General features: G+C 39.2%; 1 protein-coding gene across 1 annotated transcript in view; it reads left to right on the top strand.

Moving 5' to 3' along the window:
• Positions 1–13,131, top strand: part of SYNE1 (spectrin repeat containing nuclear envelope protein 1) — a 276,957-nt gene extending 263,826 nt beyond the window's left edge. Inside the window, exons 140-145 of the mRNA XM_067293579.1 lie at positions 1,161–1,361; positions 1,696–1,824; positions 2,337–2,549; positions 3,528–3,620; positions 5,406–5,464; positions 12,160–13,131. Of these exons, the coding sequence (XP_067149680.1) occupies positions 1,161–1,361; positions 1,696–1,824; positions 2,337–2,549; positions 3,528–3,620; positions 5,406–5,464; positions 12,160–12,400 (936 nt within the window). The 3' untranslated portion in view covers positions 12,401–13,131. The remainder of the gene's footprint in view (positions 1–1,160; positions 1,362–1,695; positions 1,825–2,336; positions 2,550–3,527; positions 3,621–5,405; positions 5,465–12,159) is intronic.
• The last annotated feature ends 4,031 nt before the right edge of the window (positions 13,132–17,162 follow it).

Genomic DNA, 17,162 nt, shown 5'->3' with positions numbered 1-17,162 from the left:
AGAGAGAGAGAGAGAGAGAGAGAGCGTGCGCCCAAAAGAGCTGTAGCCTGCCCACTGATGTCACCTAGTGCAACATCTGCTTTACAAGTATAAAGAATTTGGTGTCCTTTGCAACATTCCCTTCTCCTGTCATCTCAGATGCATCATGGCCTGAACACTGCTGTTATAGTATCTCCTGTGTATTTTACTGCTACAAGGTCTCCAAATGTGATGCTCCACAACTTCACATTCAGTTATTAGCATCTTATAATCTTGGGCACAAAAATGTGGAGCCAATGTCAAAATGCACTGTGCTCCATGCTAGGAATGAGGTGGACAGACAGTAAACACTGTTTCCGGCAGTGATCCATCTAAAGCATATTAATGCTGATCTTTGCTGGAATCCAAATATAGCTGCCATAAGTAGTACAAAGGTCACTGTGACATGGGGCTTTTAAGTAAATGCTGTAAACTAGGTGGAAAAGGGGACATTTCGTAAGAATCCTGTTCTTATCTCACCCACTCTTGGAAAGCCCATTAGTGCCCTCCAAACCAAAAGAGGTGGGGTTTCTTTTGTGGCTTCCAATGTAAACAAATCAGAGTTTTTATACATGTCCTGCTTCTATAAATTGAAGTAAGTTGTTTATATTCTTTGTGTGTTTTCTTTTCCCTCAGTAAAAGCTTTTATTTTAAAATACTGTTGACAGCAGTTTCCACTTGCAAAACATGCTGCTTTTTATGTTTATCAGCAAACTGAGAAGTGAGGGCAAAAGTTTTATTGTGAGCTGTAATAAGATTGCCCTACATCTCTTTAAATTTTCCTGGGCCCTCCCTGTCTTTAAATATCTGAAGCATGAGCCAGTTCTTCTGATCTTTAAAATTCAACTATGACTTCAGGCTCTTAAGACTTTAAAAGTTTAATTGGCTTGTTCTAGTTTATGTTCACAGTAAAATTTTAGTACATGTTAAAGAGTGAACATTTGTGGTGTTATCACAGAGTTACCACAGAAATCTCATATCGAAAGCAAAGAGACTGTTACAGTAACGTACCGTTCTGTAGTTACTGATGGCAAATCACTGCATTCTCCTTGATGCCTGCTCTACCTGGCTCTTCTAGAAGTCTCATATCTTACCAATTTCATCCCTTTCTTCCCCCCACCCCACTTTGTCTTGTCATCAAGGAGCTGCAAAAAGCAATCGATAACCGCAAAGCGATCATCTTATCCATCAATCTGTGCAGCTCAGAATTCACTCAGTCTGACAGCGAAGAGAGCAAGAAGCTTCAAGAGCGCCTGTCTCAGATGAACATGCGCTGGGAACATGCATGCAGTATGATCGAAGAGTGGCGCTGCTCACTGCAGGATGCATTAATGCAGTGCCAGGTCTGTATTACACTTTGAAATTATCAGCATCCCACATGTAATCTATGTCATCATCTGGTGTGCTTATTATCCAAGCTGAAACTTGCCCATATGAATTGAAATACAACTTTGGCTAAATGATTTCTGAAGGATACACTTGCACTACCTGAAGCATGTGTTTCAAGCCCAAGGTTTTCTAAAGTTGTCATATGTGGAATAGTGTTCTAATCTACTATTTTACACCGTTATAAGCTCTGCTGTTTAGCCAGTAGGACCCATCATAGGATAAACTAAAATCCTAAATTTGACTGGAATTTTCTGCTACAGTTTAAAAAACATCACTCGTCACTTACAGGATTTCCATGAAATGAGCCACGGGTTGCTGCTCTGGTTAGAGAATATTGACAGAAGGAAAAATGAGATTATGCCCATCAGTCCAAGCCTGGACTCAGAAACTCTGCAGGATCATCACCGACTTTTAATGGTAGGGCTATAATCACACCCTTCTCTCCCATCATCAGAAAAACAGCCAATCAGATTTATCTTTTTCTTGAGGGCTAGTGCTGTATATTTGTATGCTAATATACAACTGTGGGACTAAGGTCGGGAACTAATTTAAGTTCTAATTTAATGCCAATCACTCTTGTCAGTAGCAAAACTAATGATGGAAAACTTGTAGGCAACAGCTAGGCTTCTGTCCATCTTGTCATTTTGTTGTGTTTGGTGTTTTGAAAAGTCTGTCTTTGGGGGGAGCTTGCTGAGCATCAGGGATGTTAAACAATTACAGAATGAACTACCAGCTGTTCCTCAAATTTCAAGTGAAGAATTAGAAGTTCTGGTTACATTTTCTCAGGATTGGAAATTGTTATTGCTCCTCTTTTCTTCATTCTTTCCATTTCATTAATTTCGAAAGTCCATTTTTGTGAGGTCTAGCTTTGTTCCATTTATTGCAAAAATAATTTCAATTAAAACTTCTGGTGCTTGCCTTGGCAATAGCAAATCAGACGTGAACTACTGGAGTCTCAGTTGAAGGTGGCATCACTGCAAGATATGTCCTGCCAGTTGCTAGTCCATGCTGAAGGCAAAGACTGCCTTGAAGCCAAAGAAAAGGTGCATGTCATTGGAAATAGACTGAAGCTTCTTTTGAAAGAGGTCACACGTCACATAAAAGATCTAGAGAAAATTCTAGACATTTCAAGTAGTCAGCTGGTAAGTCATCTTTTTATTCCTTGTCATTTGTTAGGCACACATTTTCCATTCCTCTGACCATCTTTCTCTGATCAGTGCCTTGCTTGTCTTGTTTGCAATACTTACAAAGATAATACACTTGTAATCTTGAATATCATGAAGTAATCTTGCACTTCATAACGTAAACATCTCCTTTTGCAATATGTTTGTTTTTCTTGTTATTCAGTAATTTTTTTTTGGTATAGCAAGAGGAATTGAACATCTTGCTTTGTTTATATTGCTGTTACTGATTTGGTCAACTGGCAAAGGATATGAAATAATTATTGTAGTTGCAGTATCAAAAATTGGTAGTGTGTCAGTTGTCATTTGAAAGGAAGATGATGCCCACTCTTCTGAAAGAAAAGATGTAACATAAATCCTTTAATAGGCTATAAAGTCTCTCATTGTGCCTTCTGAGCTTTAAGCTGGATTCCAAATCTTTTAAAATTATCTTGTACCTCAGGGTATTTGAGAGGGAGTTATGTAAATATCTTCACTGACTCTGGCAGGTGTAAACTAAAGATTTCAACATTCTCCATTGGTCTCAATCTCCACCATTTTTTTCAAATCTTGGACTAACCCAGTGTATAAAGCATGAGATCTCAGCTCTTCGCTTCTGCTAGTGGGTTTTTGCCTGTGTTTGTAAAATCTTGGTGGTACCCACCTCTTGGAGCAACTATAGAGCAACTATTTTTTCCTGTATTGACTTTGCCAGAAAATGCTTCACCTAAAGCAATTATGTTTTAACTACTTGTTTGCTTTTCTTTTCCATCAGGGCTAATGGAGAAAACATGTAACGATTTAATCTTATAAATTTGCTACCAAAATTTAACTGTTTTATTTTACTTTCTTGGGAATTAACTTTGCTGGCATTTCACTCTGGGGCTTGGGGTTTTTTCAGTTTGTTTACCTGAACAGCTAGTTTCTGTCTTTCTGAGATCCATTCCTTCTGAACTTTAGGATTTGTCCTCATGGTCCTCTGCTGATGAATTGGACACATCAGGCTCAGTGAGTCCTGTATCTGGAAGAAGCACTCCAAGCAGACAGAGAATGGTAATTTCCTGGCACATACCTTCTGTCGCCTTCTGGGTGGGAACTCTAGATGTCTACAGTAGTTTTAGCCAGCTGAAAGGCCCACCTTCTCACTTGATAGGAAAGGAAATGACATAAACCAAGAAAAAAACACAGCTGCTTTCTCCAACCCTGCTGCATATCCCATCCTGCATGAAATTAGAATTGGTAAATATTCTCTAAAACCAGGGCTGTCAGTGTGGTTGGTTTACCATGATATGGCATGTTGTGTCTCTTGTATTTTGTTCTAGTGATGGCAGCATCCCAGTCTGGTCTTGTCTGCTATAATCAGTTCTCCATTTCTGTTTGGCCTTCTCTTCAGAGCCTTCATCAAGAATCTCAATAAGTATTTCTTCTTCATTTCTGATGAAGGTTACAGATAGTCTTATTGAGACTTTGGATGAACAGCTAAATAGAGCTGAAGGGCATAAAGCATTATTTGAAACAGCTATTTGAACAGGACCTAATCAATGGCTATATGATGGCAACTCTGGTGTTGTCTGTTTACATTGCTGGCACAAAATTCAAGAATTGTAGCAATACATGCCTAGCACTTAACGCTTCCATACTCTGAGCCCAGAATGGAACTGCAATTATTTTGTCTTTTTCTGCAATACTGTTGGTTGATTACTTTACTTTTTTCCTTAGTTCTTAAAACAATCAATTTTTTCCATTTGCACTTTTTGTAAAGCCTCTGAGTTCTATCGTGATAAACTTTACAGCTCTTGAAATTGATTTTTTTTTTCTTGTTTTTTGCATTCACTAGTTTCCTTTTAGATGCTAGTATTAGAATGTAAAGGAATACTGGCTTTTCAAAGGGAGAAAGAATATAAACCTGAATATTTTATTTCTGAGGTCAATGCTTTCATCTTTTAAATTTAGAGTTAAATTACTAATAAAAGCTCTGATATCACAGAAGATTTGACTGGAGGATGCCTGACCATTGCAGGAAATGGAGAAGTATCTTACCATAAAAAACTCTGGCTAAAGAGTATGTAGAATTATAATAGGTTTCATGTTAACATTTTAATATGCATTTGTCTATCTCTAATACATTAGTGTTTATGTACATGACTACTTTTTTTTTTTTCATTTTTGTCCATGATGTCTGATTCCTTGGGGTCTGGTTTTCAAACTTCTGTTTTTTGCACCCCCAATTTTGGAGACTGAAGTCATATTGCTTAGAATTTCAGTGCCAAATACACCAATGCTAAATAAATAATTACTAATACCAAAAATCCAATCAGACTGATAATCATCTAACTGTATTAAATGTTCTAGCAAATAGTTGTGAGTGCAGGAAAGCACCTACAGTTATTTGGCCTTCAAAATTGTGGGGAGGAGGTGTAGAAGAGGCCAGGCTTCTAAAAGGAGGCACCTGGACCTTTTTTTTCTTGAGAATACTAATTTTGCTGCAGTTACATTTTGAAATATATATTTTCCCATATTCAGTTCAATTTTTGTTTCATATTACAAATTATTCGAGCTAAATTTCTACCGAATTTTTTAATCCAGAGCTACTGTTTATAAATGTAATGACTACAAATGTTATTTTCAAGTTCACTGTGTATGTTCCAATCACTTTCATACTTAACTAAATGCAAAGAAAAGCCAGTTTCCTTGGTTCATGGGTATTGGTCACTTCATTTGATTTTTTTTTTTTTATGTTTCCTTTGCTGCACTTTTAATTTAATTTCATCAGTAGCTTGTCTTTATTTGCCTGGACTGAACATTCTTCTTTCTTTACCCCCTATTCATTGCAAACAGCCACGGGGCAAATGTAGTCTCTCACAGCCTGGACCCTCTGTCAGCAGTCCACATAGCAGGTACCTAATTCTCCTGGTTTCTGCACTCTGTTCTAGAACCCCAAGAGGATGATGGAAATTGGCCATTACGGGTGTCTGTCCCCACCGACTCTGTCAAGTGGCCAGGATTTAAACAAGTCTGAAAACTTTCCTTTGTTATTAGTTTGGCAAAAGTAGGTCTCAATTACTTCAAATTATTTGTTAATAGAAACACTGGTTAATCCTTGGAACATGCAGCTTTTGCTTCTCAGGAAATTATTTTTTATACTCCTGATCACTGTGAGTGTGCGTTTACACTCATGATGCTTATTGATTATTTCATTTTGGCATAATTTAACAGAAATACCAGTAGGTTCATGGCAAACACTTTTTATCATCCTCTTTACCTCTACATATTAATTTAAGGCAGGTAATAAGCCGATACTATATTCTAGAATTCACAAAACCCACAGATCTGGATGAGACATACTAACATCCTTTTTCTTTCCTTTTTTTTTTTTTTCCACCTTGAAATGTTTTGTTCAGTTTGTGGGTTTTCAGCACTTATGACTCGAAATTAAAAGTCAGCATCTGAGGTTTTTAAAATTTGCAGTCACTTTCTCTCCCCCTGTCAGAAGACTTGCAGTATAATGTGCTAACATTGACATGACTCTTGCCAAGTGCTTGCATCCATGTATTGCTCTGGGAGCAGCACTGCCCCATCTCTGTCTGACCAGTAGAGAGCAGACTTGCAGCTACAGCTTTTTGCTTTCCACCTTGTCTCCAGCAACCTGTCATCCCCGCAGCTAACAGTGCTTCTGCATTCTCTGTTGTTGTCAGTGTGATGTGTGTCCCTTCACTCTTTCACTGATCAGTTCACTAGACTGTAGAGTTATGAAATTAAAAAAAAAAAAAAGTAGGTGAACGGGTATACATATACCCATTATGTATGAAGCAGAAGTCCTTTGCTATTCCAGTATCTTACATGTTGCAACAAGAACCTAAATTAATCAGAAAATGTGAAGAAAATATCTTTGTTATTTTAGTTAAGTCCTAAATCTTATTTCTTCTATTTATAGCAAAAATGAATTAATTTATTTTTAAAATAACTTATGTTAAAGATTTGAGCTTTGAAAGAGAGCAACACTGCTTTAATACAGTGATTAATCAATAATCAGGCAGCCAAAAACATACCTTGAATGTATTATTTTTTCTGTAAGCAAAATCAAGGTTTTTTCAGAAAAATCAGTCTCAAATATAAATGAAATAAAGAAAAAAAGAAGTGCTTACTGTATAGATGTTTACATAAACACTTAAAAAACTATACAATGTAGCAGATATAAAGTGATATAACCTTCACTGCTTCCATTGGTGATAAGAAGCTGCCTTGTTTATGGGACTCTTTTTCTTTTTTGAGGGGGAAACATAATTAAACCACATAGGAAGTAGGTGACACGTACACTCCATCTTTCTGTTTGATGGAGAATGAGAATTAGTTTTTCCAACTCCAGTCTGCTATAAAGCTTGGCATTCTGTTTCTCATAGGGAGTGGGAAAGGGGAGGAGTGGGGCTTTACTCTGCAGCCATTAACATCTAAGAGGAATGGAGGATGTCTTGGGCAGATAAGCATGCTTGCACTATCAACGTTGTACTCAAAAAATATATTGTATGTGCTCTTCCGCTCTCCTGTACATTCAGACCACCTCTGCCAACCTTTTGAGAGGGTTTCTGGTTATAGGTGTGAGCAGCTGGCTCAGAGTGCAGCTAGCACTGCTTTGCAGCTTGGAGATCAGCCTCTCTTCCAGCAGTGGCATTGGTGCGGCACCTTTCAGATCAAGTCTTTCCAGCACTGTTTATTAACACATCTTGTAGCAGTACAACACAATGTTCAATTTGTCATTCAGACAAGCATGGAATACGAATGAGTCACTGCTGAATAGGAAACTTAATCAAATGCGCAAGCCAGACAGGTTGTGGTTGATGTATAATGTGGTTTTAACTGATAAAGCAGTACAAGCTGTCACTGTGTTCTTTAATATTTTGACATGCCTCTGATCAGAGTACTTTGTGTTTGATCTTGCACTGGATCAGCAAACCCTGTTAGAGTTTAGTATACAGGAAGACTAAAGTCAATTTTAAAATGTTTATCACGTAGGAGGTTGTGGAAGAAAGTTCATTTAAAAATTAGAGAGACAGTGTTTTGTGTATAATAAGCTTGATATCACTTTGCCTTCCCCATTATCATAGCAAAAAGACAAGCGTATCCCATGTGATGCTAAGGTATAACCTTAACCTAGATGTTACATTGTGGATTTCATTAAACGCACAGTCAGGAGGTATTAGCAATGGTGTGCTAAGTGGGAAAAGCAAATCCAAGAAGCACCTTCCCTTCCTTCATCAGTTTAACAGAGCTCTCGTAAGTGCACACCTGGCTCTGTGCCTCTGGGTTTTTTGAAGTGATTAAAATGTTAAAAAGATTAAAATAATTGTTCAATTTGCTCAGGGGTGTTTACATTGTCTCTCTTGAGCAGCTCTATTCAAGTCTTGGCGCCAGAGTGCCAACCTCCATTTCCTGCTCTCTCCAAGCCTCCCCCAAATGACTAGTGGATGTTTAAAGGTCACTTGTCATTCCTGGAGCAAACCAGGCCACAACACTCTTTTTGGCTTTGGCCGCATAATGACAGTCATTGTCACGAAGTGGTTCGAATATGAGGATTGGGCTTGGATTGCCAGGGTTGTGCTCCCATGAGTGCCCAGTGCTCTCTCTTAGAGCTTGTTACTTAAACTTCATATATAACTGCCTGTAAAATGGATGCGTTCATCTTCTTTGCAGGGTAAGCCAAATTTGGGGTTGGGGCGATATGATGCTGAGAGGCAGGGAGAGAAGTGATGTCAGGACACAGCCAACAGAGGTAGCTCCTAGAGAGGTCTCCAAAGTCACCAGAAGGAGTCATTGCCTGCTCTCACCTGCAGAATGGCATACTGTCTCCTTCATAACTTCAGCAAGCTCCGTCTTAAGATCTTAGAAGTAGTGGGGGCAAAAGTCTACTGGAAACTTCATCTCTCTGCCTATGAGAAAGTACAATCATTTCCACCTTGAATATATTCATGGTTAGATATAGTCATTTGTTCTTGTGCCAACGTTATCCCTTCCTTTATTTAAACAGCTGTTTTCCCTCCCTTGTGTCTGTTCTGCACTATTTTACAAGGTTTTAGTCCCTCTCAGGTTCTACTTTGATAAGCCCAGCTCTTTGCCTCTGTTCCTAGGAGAATGCTTTATTTTCTGACTCCTTTAAGCCTGTGTACATTTGAATTCACTTTTCAGAAGCATGGTAACCAAAATGATACAAACTGCTCCAGATGCAGTCTCACTAGTGCAGACTAGTGCACAACAAACAAACCCCTTTTCTCTTCTGGAAATCTCAGATTGAAATATATCTTGAAATTGCTTTTGTCTCTTTTCACAGCTGTATTCTATTAATGGCTCATGGCTATCCTGGGTAAAATAACAGCTCTAGATTTTTGTCTTCATATCTTCAGCATATGAACTTCCGAATTTGTAACAGAATTTTTTATTACTATCTTACTATAATCTTAAACTTCTTAAGCTACTTCTTAAACATCTTTCTGATCTTTGGCATCATCCACTTTTTTCTGTGTGATAAGCCAATCCTATTTTGTGTTTGGAACAACTTTCAACTTCTGTCATCATACAAATGAAATTTGCTGTTCTTTGTCCATTAGTCACTTCCTTCCCCACTAAACTCACTGTATTTATTTCTATCAGCTCAGCTCAAATGATAAATTCTTCTCTTACAATCTTTCAGATGTTTACTGCAATCCAAACAGATTACTTCAACTGTATTTTCCTTGTCAGAAAATAAAATAAAAATCAGTCATCTGTAAATGAAAGTACTTATCTGAGCTGAAATTAAAGTTCAATTTGCCCATCTGACGTATTGGCTGATAAATTAGCTTCTCCTCTCTTGAAATGCTTAGGAAAGAGTTCCAATTTCACTGACATTACAGACTCCCACAGTAAGGGTTGCTATTGCTTGCTCTTTGTAGGTTCATTTATGAGATTTCTTGACATGAAGAAACCTACAGTTGGCCTGGTTTGCAGCTGTGACCTCCCCTTTTATCTAGTTAGTAGAAATTGTGTATGGGCTGAGTAACAGGTGGCCTTGCTACTTTCTGTCCTTAAACAGCTGCTAGTGTGACAAATAATGGAGTAGTCAGAAGAGAGAAAGCAAGAGATGCAAGCTCAAGAGAAAGAAATTACATTTTTCACCCAAATAGTGTACAGTACTTCGGCTTTCCTTTCCCCTGCTGGAGTAAATAGGAATTCTGCTCTATATTAATAGTGAGCCTTTTTTGTTAACAGTCTATATTTTAAACCACCTTTCCTTACCAAATCCCTTAAAGACTTTAAGGTGAGCATTCCATTTTTCAGCCAGTTATGTCCATTATACAGGAGTACCTGCCATAAACAGTGTCAGTATAGCACTTGAACTTTTTAGTACTCACCCTCTGAAGATTTTCATAATGTTTCATTATTTGCTTGTTGAATTGTTTCCATGCAGTTTTAGAAACTATTGTTCAACACCCTACCTCACTGCAGAAAAGGTGTTTTAAAACACTTTTCCATGAGCTGTTATAGTTTTTGAAAGAAAATTTATTATGTTCCCTGTTGAGAGCAGCTATGCAGTTTGCACATAATTTCACTCTTTTCTTTTAGTAAACATGAAACAAAAAGTGCTGGATTGTGCTACCACATCCATAGGAAAAGAAAAGGATAATTAAACAATACTTCTGATTCTGCTTCTTGGAAATTCCCCTTCAGACACCCAGTGTTGTCTCAGAGTAACTTTCTGTTAATGAAGAAAATTCAGACTTTGCTGATTATCAGAGAACACTTACTAACTGCAGAAGTATAGCCTTTTTGGATTGGGATTAACAACATTTGTACAAAGAGAGCCATGTAAATAGGTGGACTGTGCAATCAAATGCTTGGAAGGTAATTAAGCACTCCATGTTCCCTTTGTTCCTGCCTCAGCCCATTAACTTCCCATCTTGGCATTCTCGGACAGAAGAAGTCCCGATCTAATTGAACTTTAATATGGAATGCTCTGATGCTGTTAAATGTGCCATATCCTTTCAGTGTGTTCTTTATAATACATGATCTTACATAATACAAGAATAAGCAGCTTTCTATCCAAGCTATAATAATGCAGATTCAAACAACGTGCAATCTTTCGTTTTGATCCTCACTCCTTCCTGAGATATTTAGGTTGGGTTAATCATTTAGCATACTTGAGCATACTTGTTTATTTATCTGTTGGTTGTTTCAGTAAATCCGTCTGGTTTTCTTGAGGTCTTTGTAATGGGATGATACGTTATATGAGCAGGCCAGTAGAAACAGCCTCAAGCTGTAGAAATAAGTTTTTCTCACCATGTTGGGAAGGGGACCCTTGCCAAACTTGGCATAGTTTTGAAGATGGCATTTTGATTTTTTGCATGCTTTCTCATCCATACAGGATGGAAAGCACAAAGGGATGGCAAGAAGGAGACTCTAAGGAATCAACAGCCACCTATATGCTCTACTGGGGGAGCATCTGACATCAGCCTACAGGCCTACTCTCCCATACCTTCAAGTTGAGACTAAATCTACATTTATGTGCATTGTTACCTCTTTAATCCTAGCAAACCATATTTGGGGGCTTCATAACTGTAGCAGCCATACAGATGTTTTATAGCAACATCCATGTCTAAAACAAAATTGATGACATAAAATCTTAATGGAAGAATTCTTGATGCAAATGATTTGAAGGCTCTAAATTCTTCTGGTTTTTGGCTAGTTAGTGCTAAAGTACACTACTTTTCCATGCCGTTTAATTAGCACACTCAGACCACTCTGTAACTTGCAGAATCTCTCTTTTTAGTGATCCACTTATGTCAAAACGTGTCATCCACTTATTAGAGCTCTGACAATTTCAGTCAAAAGCAGAAATGTGAAATTTGTGTCTTTATCCTTTATTAAAAAGTAGATTGGAGTTCTGTGCTTAATTTGAAGTGTCCCTTCGGAAATGTTTGCCTTAGGTCTCACTTCCCCCATAGACATGTAACATATGTTATTTCATGACAGCTTTCACAGACACAAAGGGGAAAATTACTCAAAATGTGAGGGCATCCAGTCAGTTAAGCAAATAAATTTTAATTGCTGATTCAGTGCAAAATTCAGAATACATTGTACTTTGTAGAAAATTAGTCCCCACTACCTGAATGTTGGTATATTAATTAATTGAGTATTGATGTAACTGAATTGTATTGCATTTGTGCTATTCCAAATGAAATGAATTTGGTAACTTCTGCAAACCAAATGCAGTTGATAATTTAAACAAGGAGACTTCCCTTTTAGACAGGCATTTTGTTTTTTCCCCTTCTCAAGAGCACAGTGCTTCAAGTGGAAAATCTTTCGCATAGTTGAGGAGGGGGCTGTGCTATCACAGAGACCATTCTCTTGTGATCTTTTTGGTGTTTTCCAATCCAGTCTAGGAATACGGGGTCTCTTAAGGGAGCTGGGGAAATAGCATATTCGGTGAAAAATACTTCTGCTATTTGTCAACCAAAGCCTGTATTAATTCTAAAACAAACACTCAGGGAAGGCTGACTGTCAGAAAGCAACGCCCACCCCAGTAGTGTTTGAGTTTGTTCTCCTGTTGATCTTCTTTCCTCAGGTCCACAAGAGGTGGCTCAGGTTCCTGCCCTTCTGAGTCCAGGCCAGTGTGGCAGCACTCGTCCTTCTTCCTAAGGGTCCTCCGAGCTGCTCTGCCTCTTCAGCTGCTTTTGCTGCTCCTGATCGGGCTGGCTTGCCTGGTGCCGGTGACTGAGGAGGACTACAGCTGTACTCTGTCCAATAATTTTGCCCGATCTTTCCACCCCATGCTCAAATATACTAATGGCCCCCCTCCATTATGAAGCCGTGGAAGACCTTGGTGGAGGGCTGGCCGGGAGGCAAGGCCTGTTTTAAAGTGTTATGGCACTCAGTGTGGCAGCTTTAGCTCTCTGCAGTAGCCGCTGTGTCCATATCATTCTCTACTGGCACTCAGCTAATAATGCATCAATGTATCAGTATCAAATTGCGCAATTACCTGAGTTGCATCACTTCAATACTTGCATCCCTGGCATGAAGGATGATGTGAAAAGAGTGAGGGAAATGTCTTTCTGTCCAGCATTCTGGATCTTTTAGCCACTTTATATCCAGGTCATCGCCCTATACTATGCATAGCCAAGGACTTTATACTGTAGACCCTTTCCTATGTGCTGCTTTAAACGAGCCATTAGCCAGTCTATGTTAAATTCCTTCTCAATATCTACAGCATACAAAATAACCAGTGCTAAAGAAATTTTAGAGCATTTGTAACATACAATTTTAAAGGATCTTGTATTGCAATGCGTTATTCCCGGTGGTTTCTGTTTCAGGCATGGTGTTCTAACCTTTGCTTTGGATGCACAAGCTGTAAATCTGAGAAGCACTTTTTTAAGGTTTAAAAAAATGGATGTAATAAATAAGATCATGAAAGGTTTTATGAGGAAAAATGTTGAATGTCAAGTTGAAAAACAAAGAACATATTTATGTATGTACAGTTTGCTAAGCCAAGTTTTGTTTGTATTGATTTCTTTGCATTTATTATAGATACCATAAAATATTTTGTCTACGTGCTTTTTAATAACAACTATGAAAACCTCTAAGTTTAGAATGAGATATGTATGGTATAAAAAAAATTACAAGCCGTAAAAATGCTGCAGTTCTAAAAAGAATTAAAATAAAAAATGCTGTAACAAATTAACAATATCAGGTATATGCGGGAACAAGAAGATTTTTGCAAACTTGTTAACAAACAGTAAAATACATAGGAAAGTATTACATTAGAATAGAAGTTGTGCTGACATTGAAAGCTGTCTTTATTTTGAATTAATAATTTGGTGACTTTAGGTGGGTTTGTTTTTCAAGCAGCTTCTTGAAGTTCGTTATCACCTGTGGGTTGTTCCTGTGTGCATGTGCGTACATGTATTTGTACACACATACCCTGTGCTCTGACAATTGAACAACTGTACCAGCCTGCACTGAAGCAGACTCTTTTCTGTGGGTGTACTGGAAACTTCTGAAGAACCTCCATAGCATCTTGGCACTGAGACTGATGTTTATGCTTTACCAGTTAGTGTAGTTTAGTGGAATATACCCAAAACGTAGGCATAAACAGCAGAAAAACAGAACAAGATGAAAACTCATAAATTTACCAGAAATATTATAGAAAACTTGCAATCTGAGCAGTGGCAGACACTTTGCCCAGCTTATGAGTCAGAACTTGGTCAAAACAGGATTCTTTTCAATTTTTAAGAACTACAGAGTATGATCCTATGTTATTGCTCTTTAAAGTCATTACACACAGTGTAAATTTTTCCTACAAGTCAAGTGTTTTTATGTAGAATATACTGGCCTATGCAAGAGAACAAAGAAGTCAGAAGAAAATGTAAGCACATTAATTGCTGTTACATAGAATTACTTTTCTGGGATGCCATAATTTGAGCTTTTATGAAGGAAGAGTTGTCAGAGGTAGAGTACTACTAACTGAACTCATGCCATTGGAGGAGCCAAAACAAAACTTCCATTTCAGAGAATTGTGCAGGTGCTTATATCTTAAACATTTTCCTGAAAAGGCTTGTGTATGTCAACAACATTTTCAGTGTCTGAAGCCCAGAACTTGGACTGGCATAAGTATCTATTCTCTTCAAAGCACAGTTTTCTCTGTTGGTATTCAGTTGTTATTCCAGGTTAAGTTAGTATCTATAATCACTCTGAGTAGACAAAGATGTATATTACTCTTTTGGCATACCAAAATGAGTTATTGCCTGTAAGAAGTCTGACTGATTCATAACATTGACCTTTCCTCTCTTTTCTAATGTCATTATCTATGGTGACATAATTTATGTCAATGTTAATCAATGCACTTACTTACATTAATAATTTGGCAGTTCACTCACTTTAGATCTGTTAGTTCAGATCTCTGCATACTTTAGATGTCCCTTCATGAGCCAGTCCATGGTATTGATGGTTAATTGTGTGTTGGGGTTGGGTGTTTTTTTTTTTTTTTCCTTCTTTTAGAGGAAATCATTACTGAGAGTAAAAAGAGCAATTTAGCAAGAAGTAAGGGTTTCAGGCTGCCTCTGTGGCCTATTTTATGGTCAGATATTGATGATCTCCTGGTAGTACATGTTGTCTAAAAGGCAGCAGATAGCCTGCAAGTACCCAACAATTTTATCTTCAGAGCTCTCTGATGAAGGAGCCAGACAAGAAGTCACAGGTGAGACCTGTGTAAATTTCTTACATTATTTAAAATTTGAGGGAAAGGCAGGGAGGTTTGAAGGGAATTGGTTAGAAGGGGGAGAGGGGAGTACGAGGGACAGAAGAGTCCTATTTAAATGATATCAGATGCAATAAACAAACTAGTTTATCGAAAGCATACAGGGCAACACCTGGCATGGTTTGAATTGTAACTTGACACTTGAATTTTGCCAACTATTTTGTCACTCTGTATTCCCTGCTTCCCCAGATCTCCAACTATCTGTATATATGTCCCATTCAAAACTGAACTTTTTACCATTTTTACCCATTCTTCCTCTTTACAGCTTTGCTCATTTCATAAACATAGACTGTTAACCAAGAAGTGCTGGGCAACAGTACACACTGCAGAACAGAAGTATGAACTGTTTGCTACTTTGGGGTGGTATTTATTGACCTTTTTCCTATGTCTTCCTCCCTGACTTTAGCCTTTAGCCCCTCCCTGACTTTCAGCTTGTGTCTGAAATGTAAAGAGTTGGATGAAACAGAGTATCTTGCTTATTAGATTACATTAGATTATAGGGGGAAGAAAAAGGCTGATGGATTTTTAGGTTGGGGGGGGGGGAGTTGTTGTTGATTCTTCAATACTTTCAGTGCACTCAGCTGCACCCACTTACCTGGCTAAAATTTGTGGAGTAGAGAGTTTAGTATAAGAGGGAAAGGGTAAAGACTAATATATAAAGAATTTTTTCCATGCTTACTGCCCAGTGAGAGCTGCATGCTTTGGTCAGTTGTCACAGCTGGTTTCACATTTCTGGCTTCCTGTTCCCTCACACTCCAGTTTACTCAGTGCTGTAAAGGTCATCTTCCTCTCTCTGTAACCACTCTGTCCTTAGTGCTGTGAGCATTATCACCACATAATTTTTGCTAGTTTCCACATTCAGGTTCAATACAATACCAACTCTTCTGCTAGTACTGCTGTCTCTCCTATGGGCTTTTCCTGTGTCACTCATTTCTCTGCAAATTCCATCCACCTCCCTCTATCTCTCTCAACTTTGAGTCCTTCACCATTCAACCACTCCATTCACACTCTCAGCCAGTGGCACCAGCCAGCTTTGCAGCGGGAGCCTCTTACCTATCCCACTGAGGTTGAGCTGCCGTCTGCCTACCTCTCTCTCATTGGGAGGCCATCTCAGAAGAATGTGTGTACAGGCAAACATTTTAAGAATAAATGTACAACCTGGAGTTTGAGATGCTCTGTCTCTGTGCTCAGTCTGCAGCCTGTCATCTCCCCTTCTAGAGCATCCCACCTACTTGGGATTTGCAAATAGGAGTGAATGAGTTTTGGTAAACAAGCCTTGAGCCTCAGCTGCAAGGCATGAGGAAAGGCTATACAGGAGCTACAGAACTCGCTGAGAGTCTGTGTTCAAGGTGCATGTTGAAGCCCAGAAAATAAGCATGTAGACCGTGCATCTTGGATACCTCTATTATTGGATTATAATTTTTCCCTTTTTCTGCTGTAGACAGATGCACTATAGGTGTAGTCATCCCTGAAGCTTGATGCATTTTGTGACTGGGAACCCTGTTTCCTGGCTTACAGCTACCTCACAGAATCACAGAATGGTTGAGGCTGGAAGGGGCCTCTGGAGATCATCTAGTCCAACCCCCCTGCTCAAGCAGGGTCACCTAGAGCACGTTGCACAGGATCACGTCCAGGCAGGTTTTGAAAATCTCCAGAGAAGGAGACTCCACAGCCTCTCTGAGCAACCTGTTCCAGTGCTCTGTCACCCTGTTTCAGTTTGTGCCTGTTGCCTCTTGTCCTGTCACTGGGAACCACTGAAAAGAGTCTGGCTCCATCCTCTCGACACCCTCCCTTCAGATACTTGTACACGTTGATAAGATCTCCTCTCAGCCTTCTCTTCTGCAGGCTAAACAGACCCAGCTCTCTCAGCCTTTCCTCATAAGAGAGATGCTCCAGTCCCCTAATCATCTTTGTGCCCTTCACTGGACTTGCTCCAGTAGTGCCACATCCCTCTTGTACTGGGGAGCCCAGAACTGGATGCAGTACTCCAGATGTGGCCTCACCAGGGCTGAGTAGAGGGGGAGGATCACCTCCCTTGCCCTGCTGGCAACACTCTTCCTGATGCACCCCAGGATACCGTTGGCCTTCTTGGCCACAAGGGCACATTGCTGCCTCATGCTTAACTTGGTGTCCACCAGCACTCCCAGGTCCTTCTCCGCAGAGCTGCTTTCCAGCAGGTCAACCCCCAACCTGTACTGGTGCATGGGGTTATTCCTCCCCAGGTGCAGGACCCTGCACTTGCCTTTGTTGAACTTCATGAGGTTCCTCTCCGCCCACCTCTCCAGCCTGGCCAGGTCTCTCTGAATGGCAGCAAA

This window comes from Apteryx mantelli, chromosome 3 (assembly GCF_036417845.1).
Source record: "Apteryx mantelli isolate bAptMan1 chromosome 3, bAptMan1.hap1, whole genome shotgun sequence".
Classification (NCBI taxonomy): domain Eukaryota; kingdom Metazoa; phylum Chordata; class Aves; order Apterygiformes; family Apterygidae; genus Apteryx; species Apteryx mantelli.
Note: the sequence above shows the minus strand (reverse complement) of the source record. Positions and strands in the feature narration are given on the sequence as shown.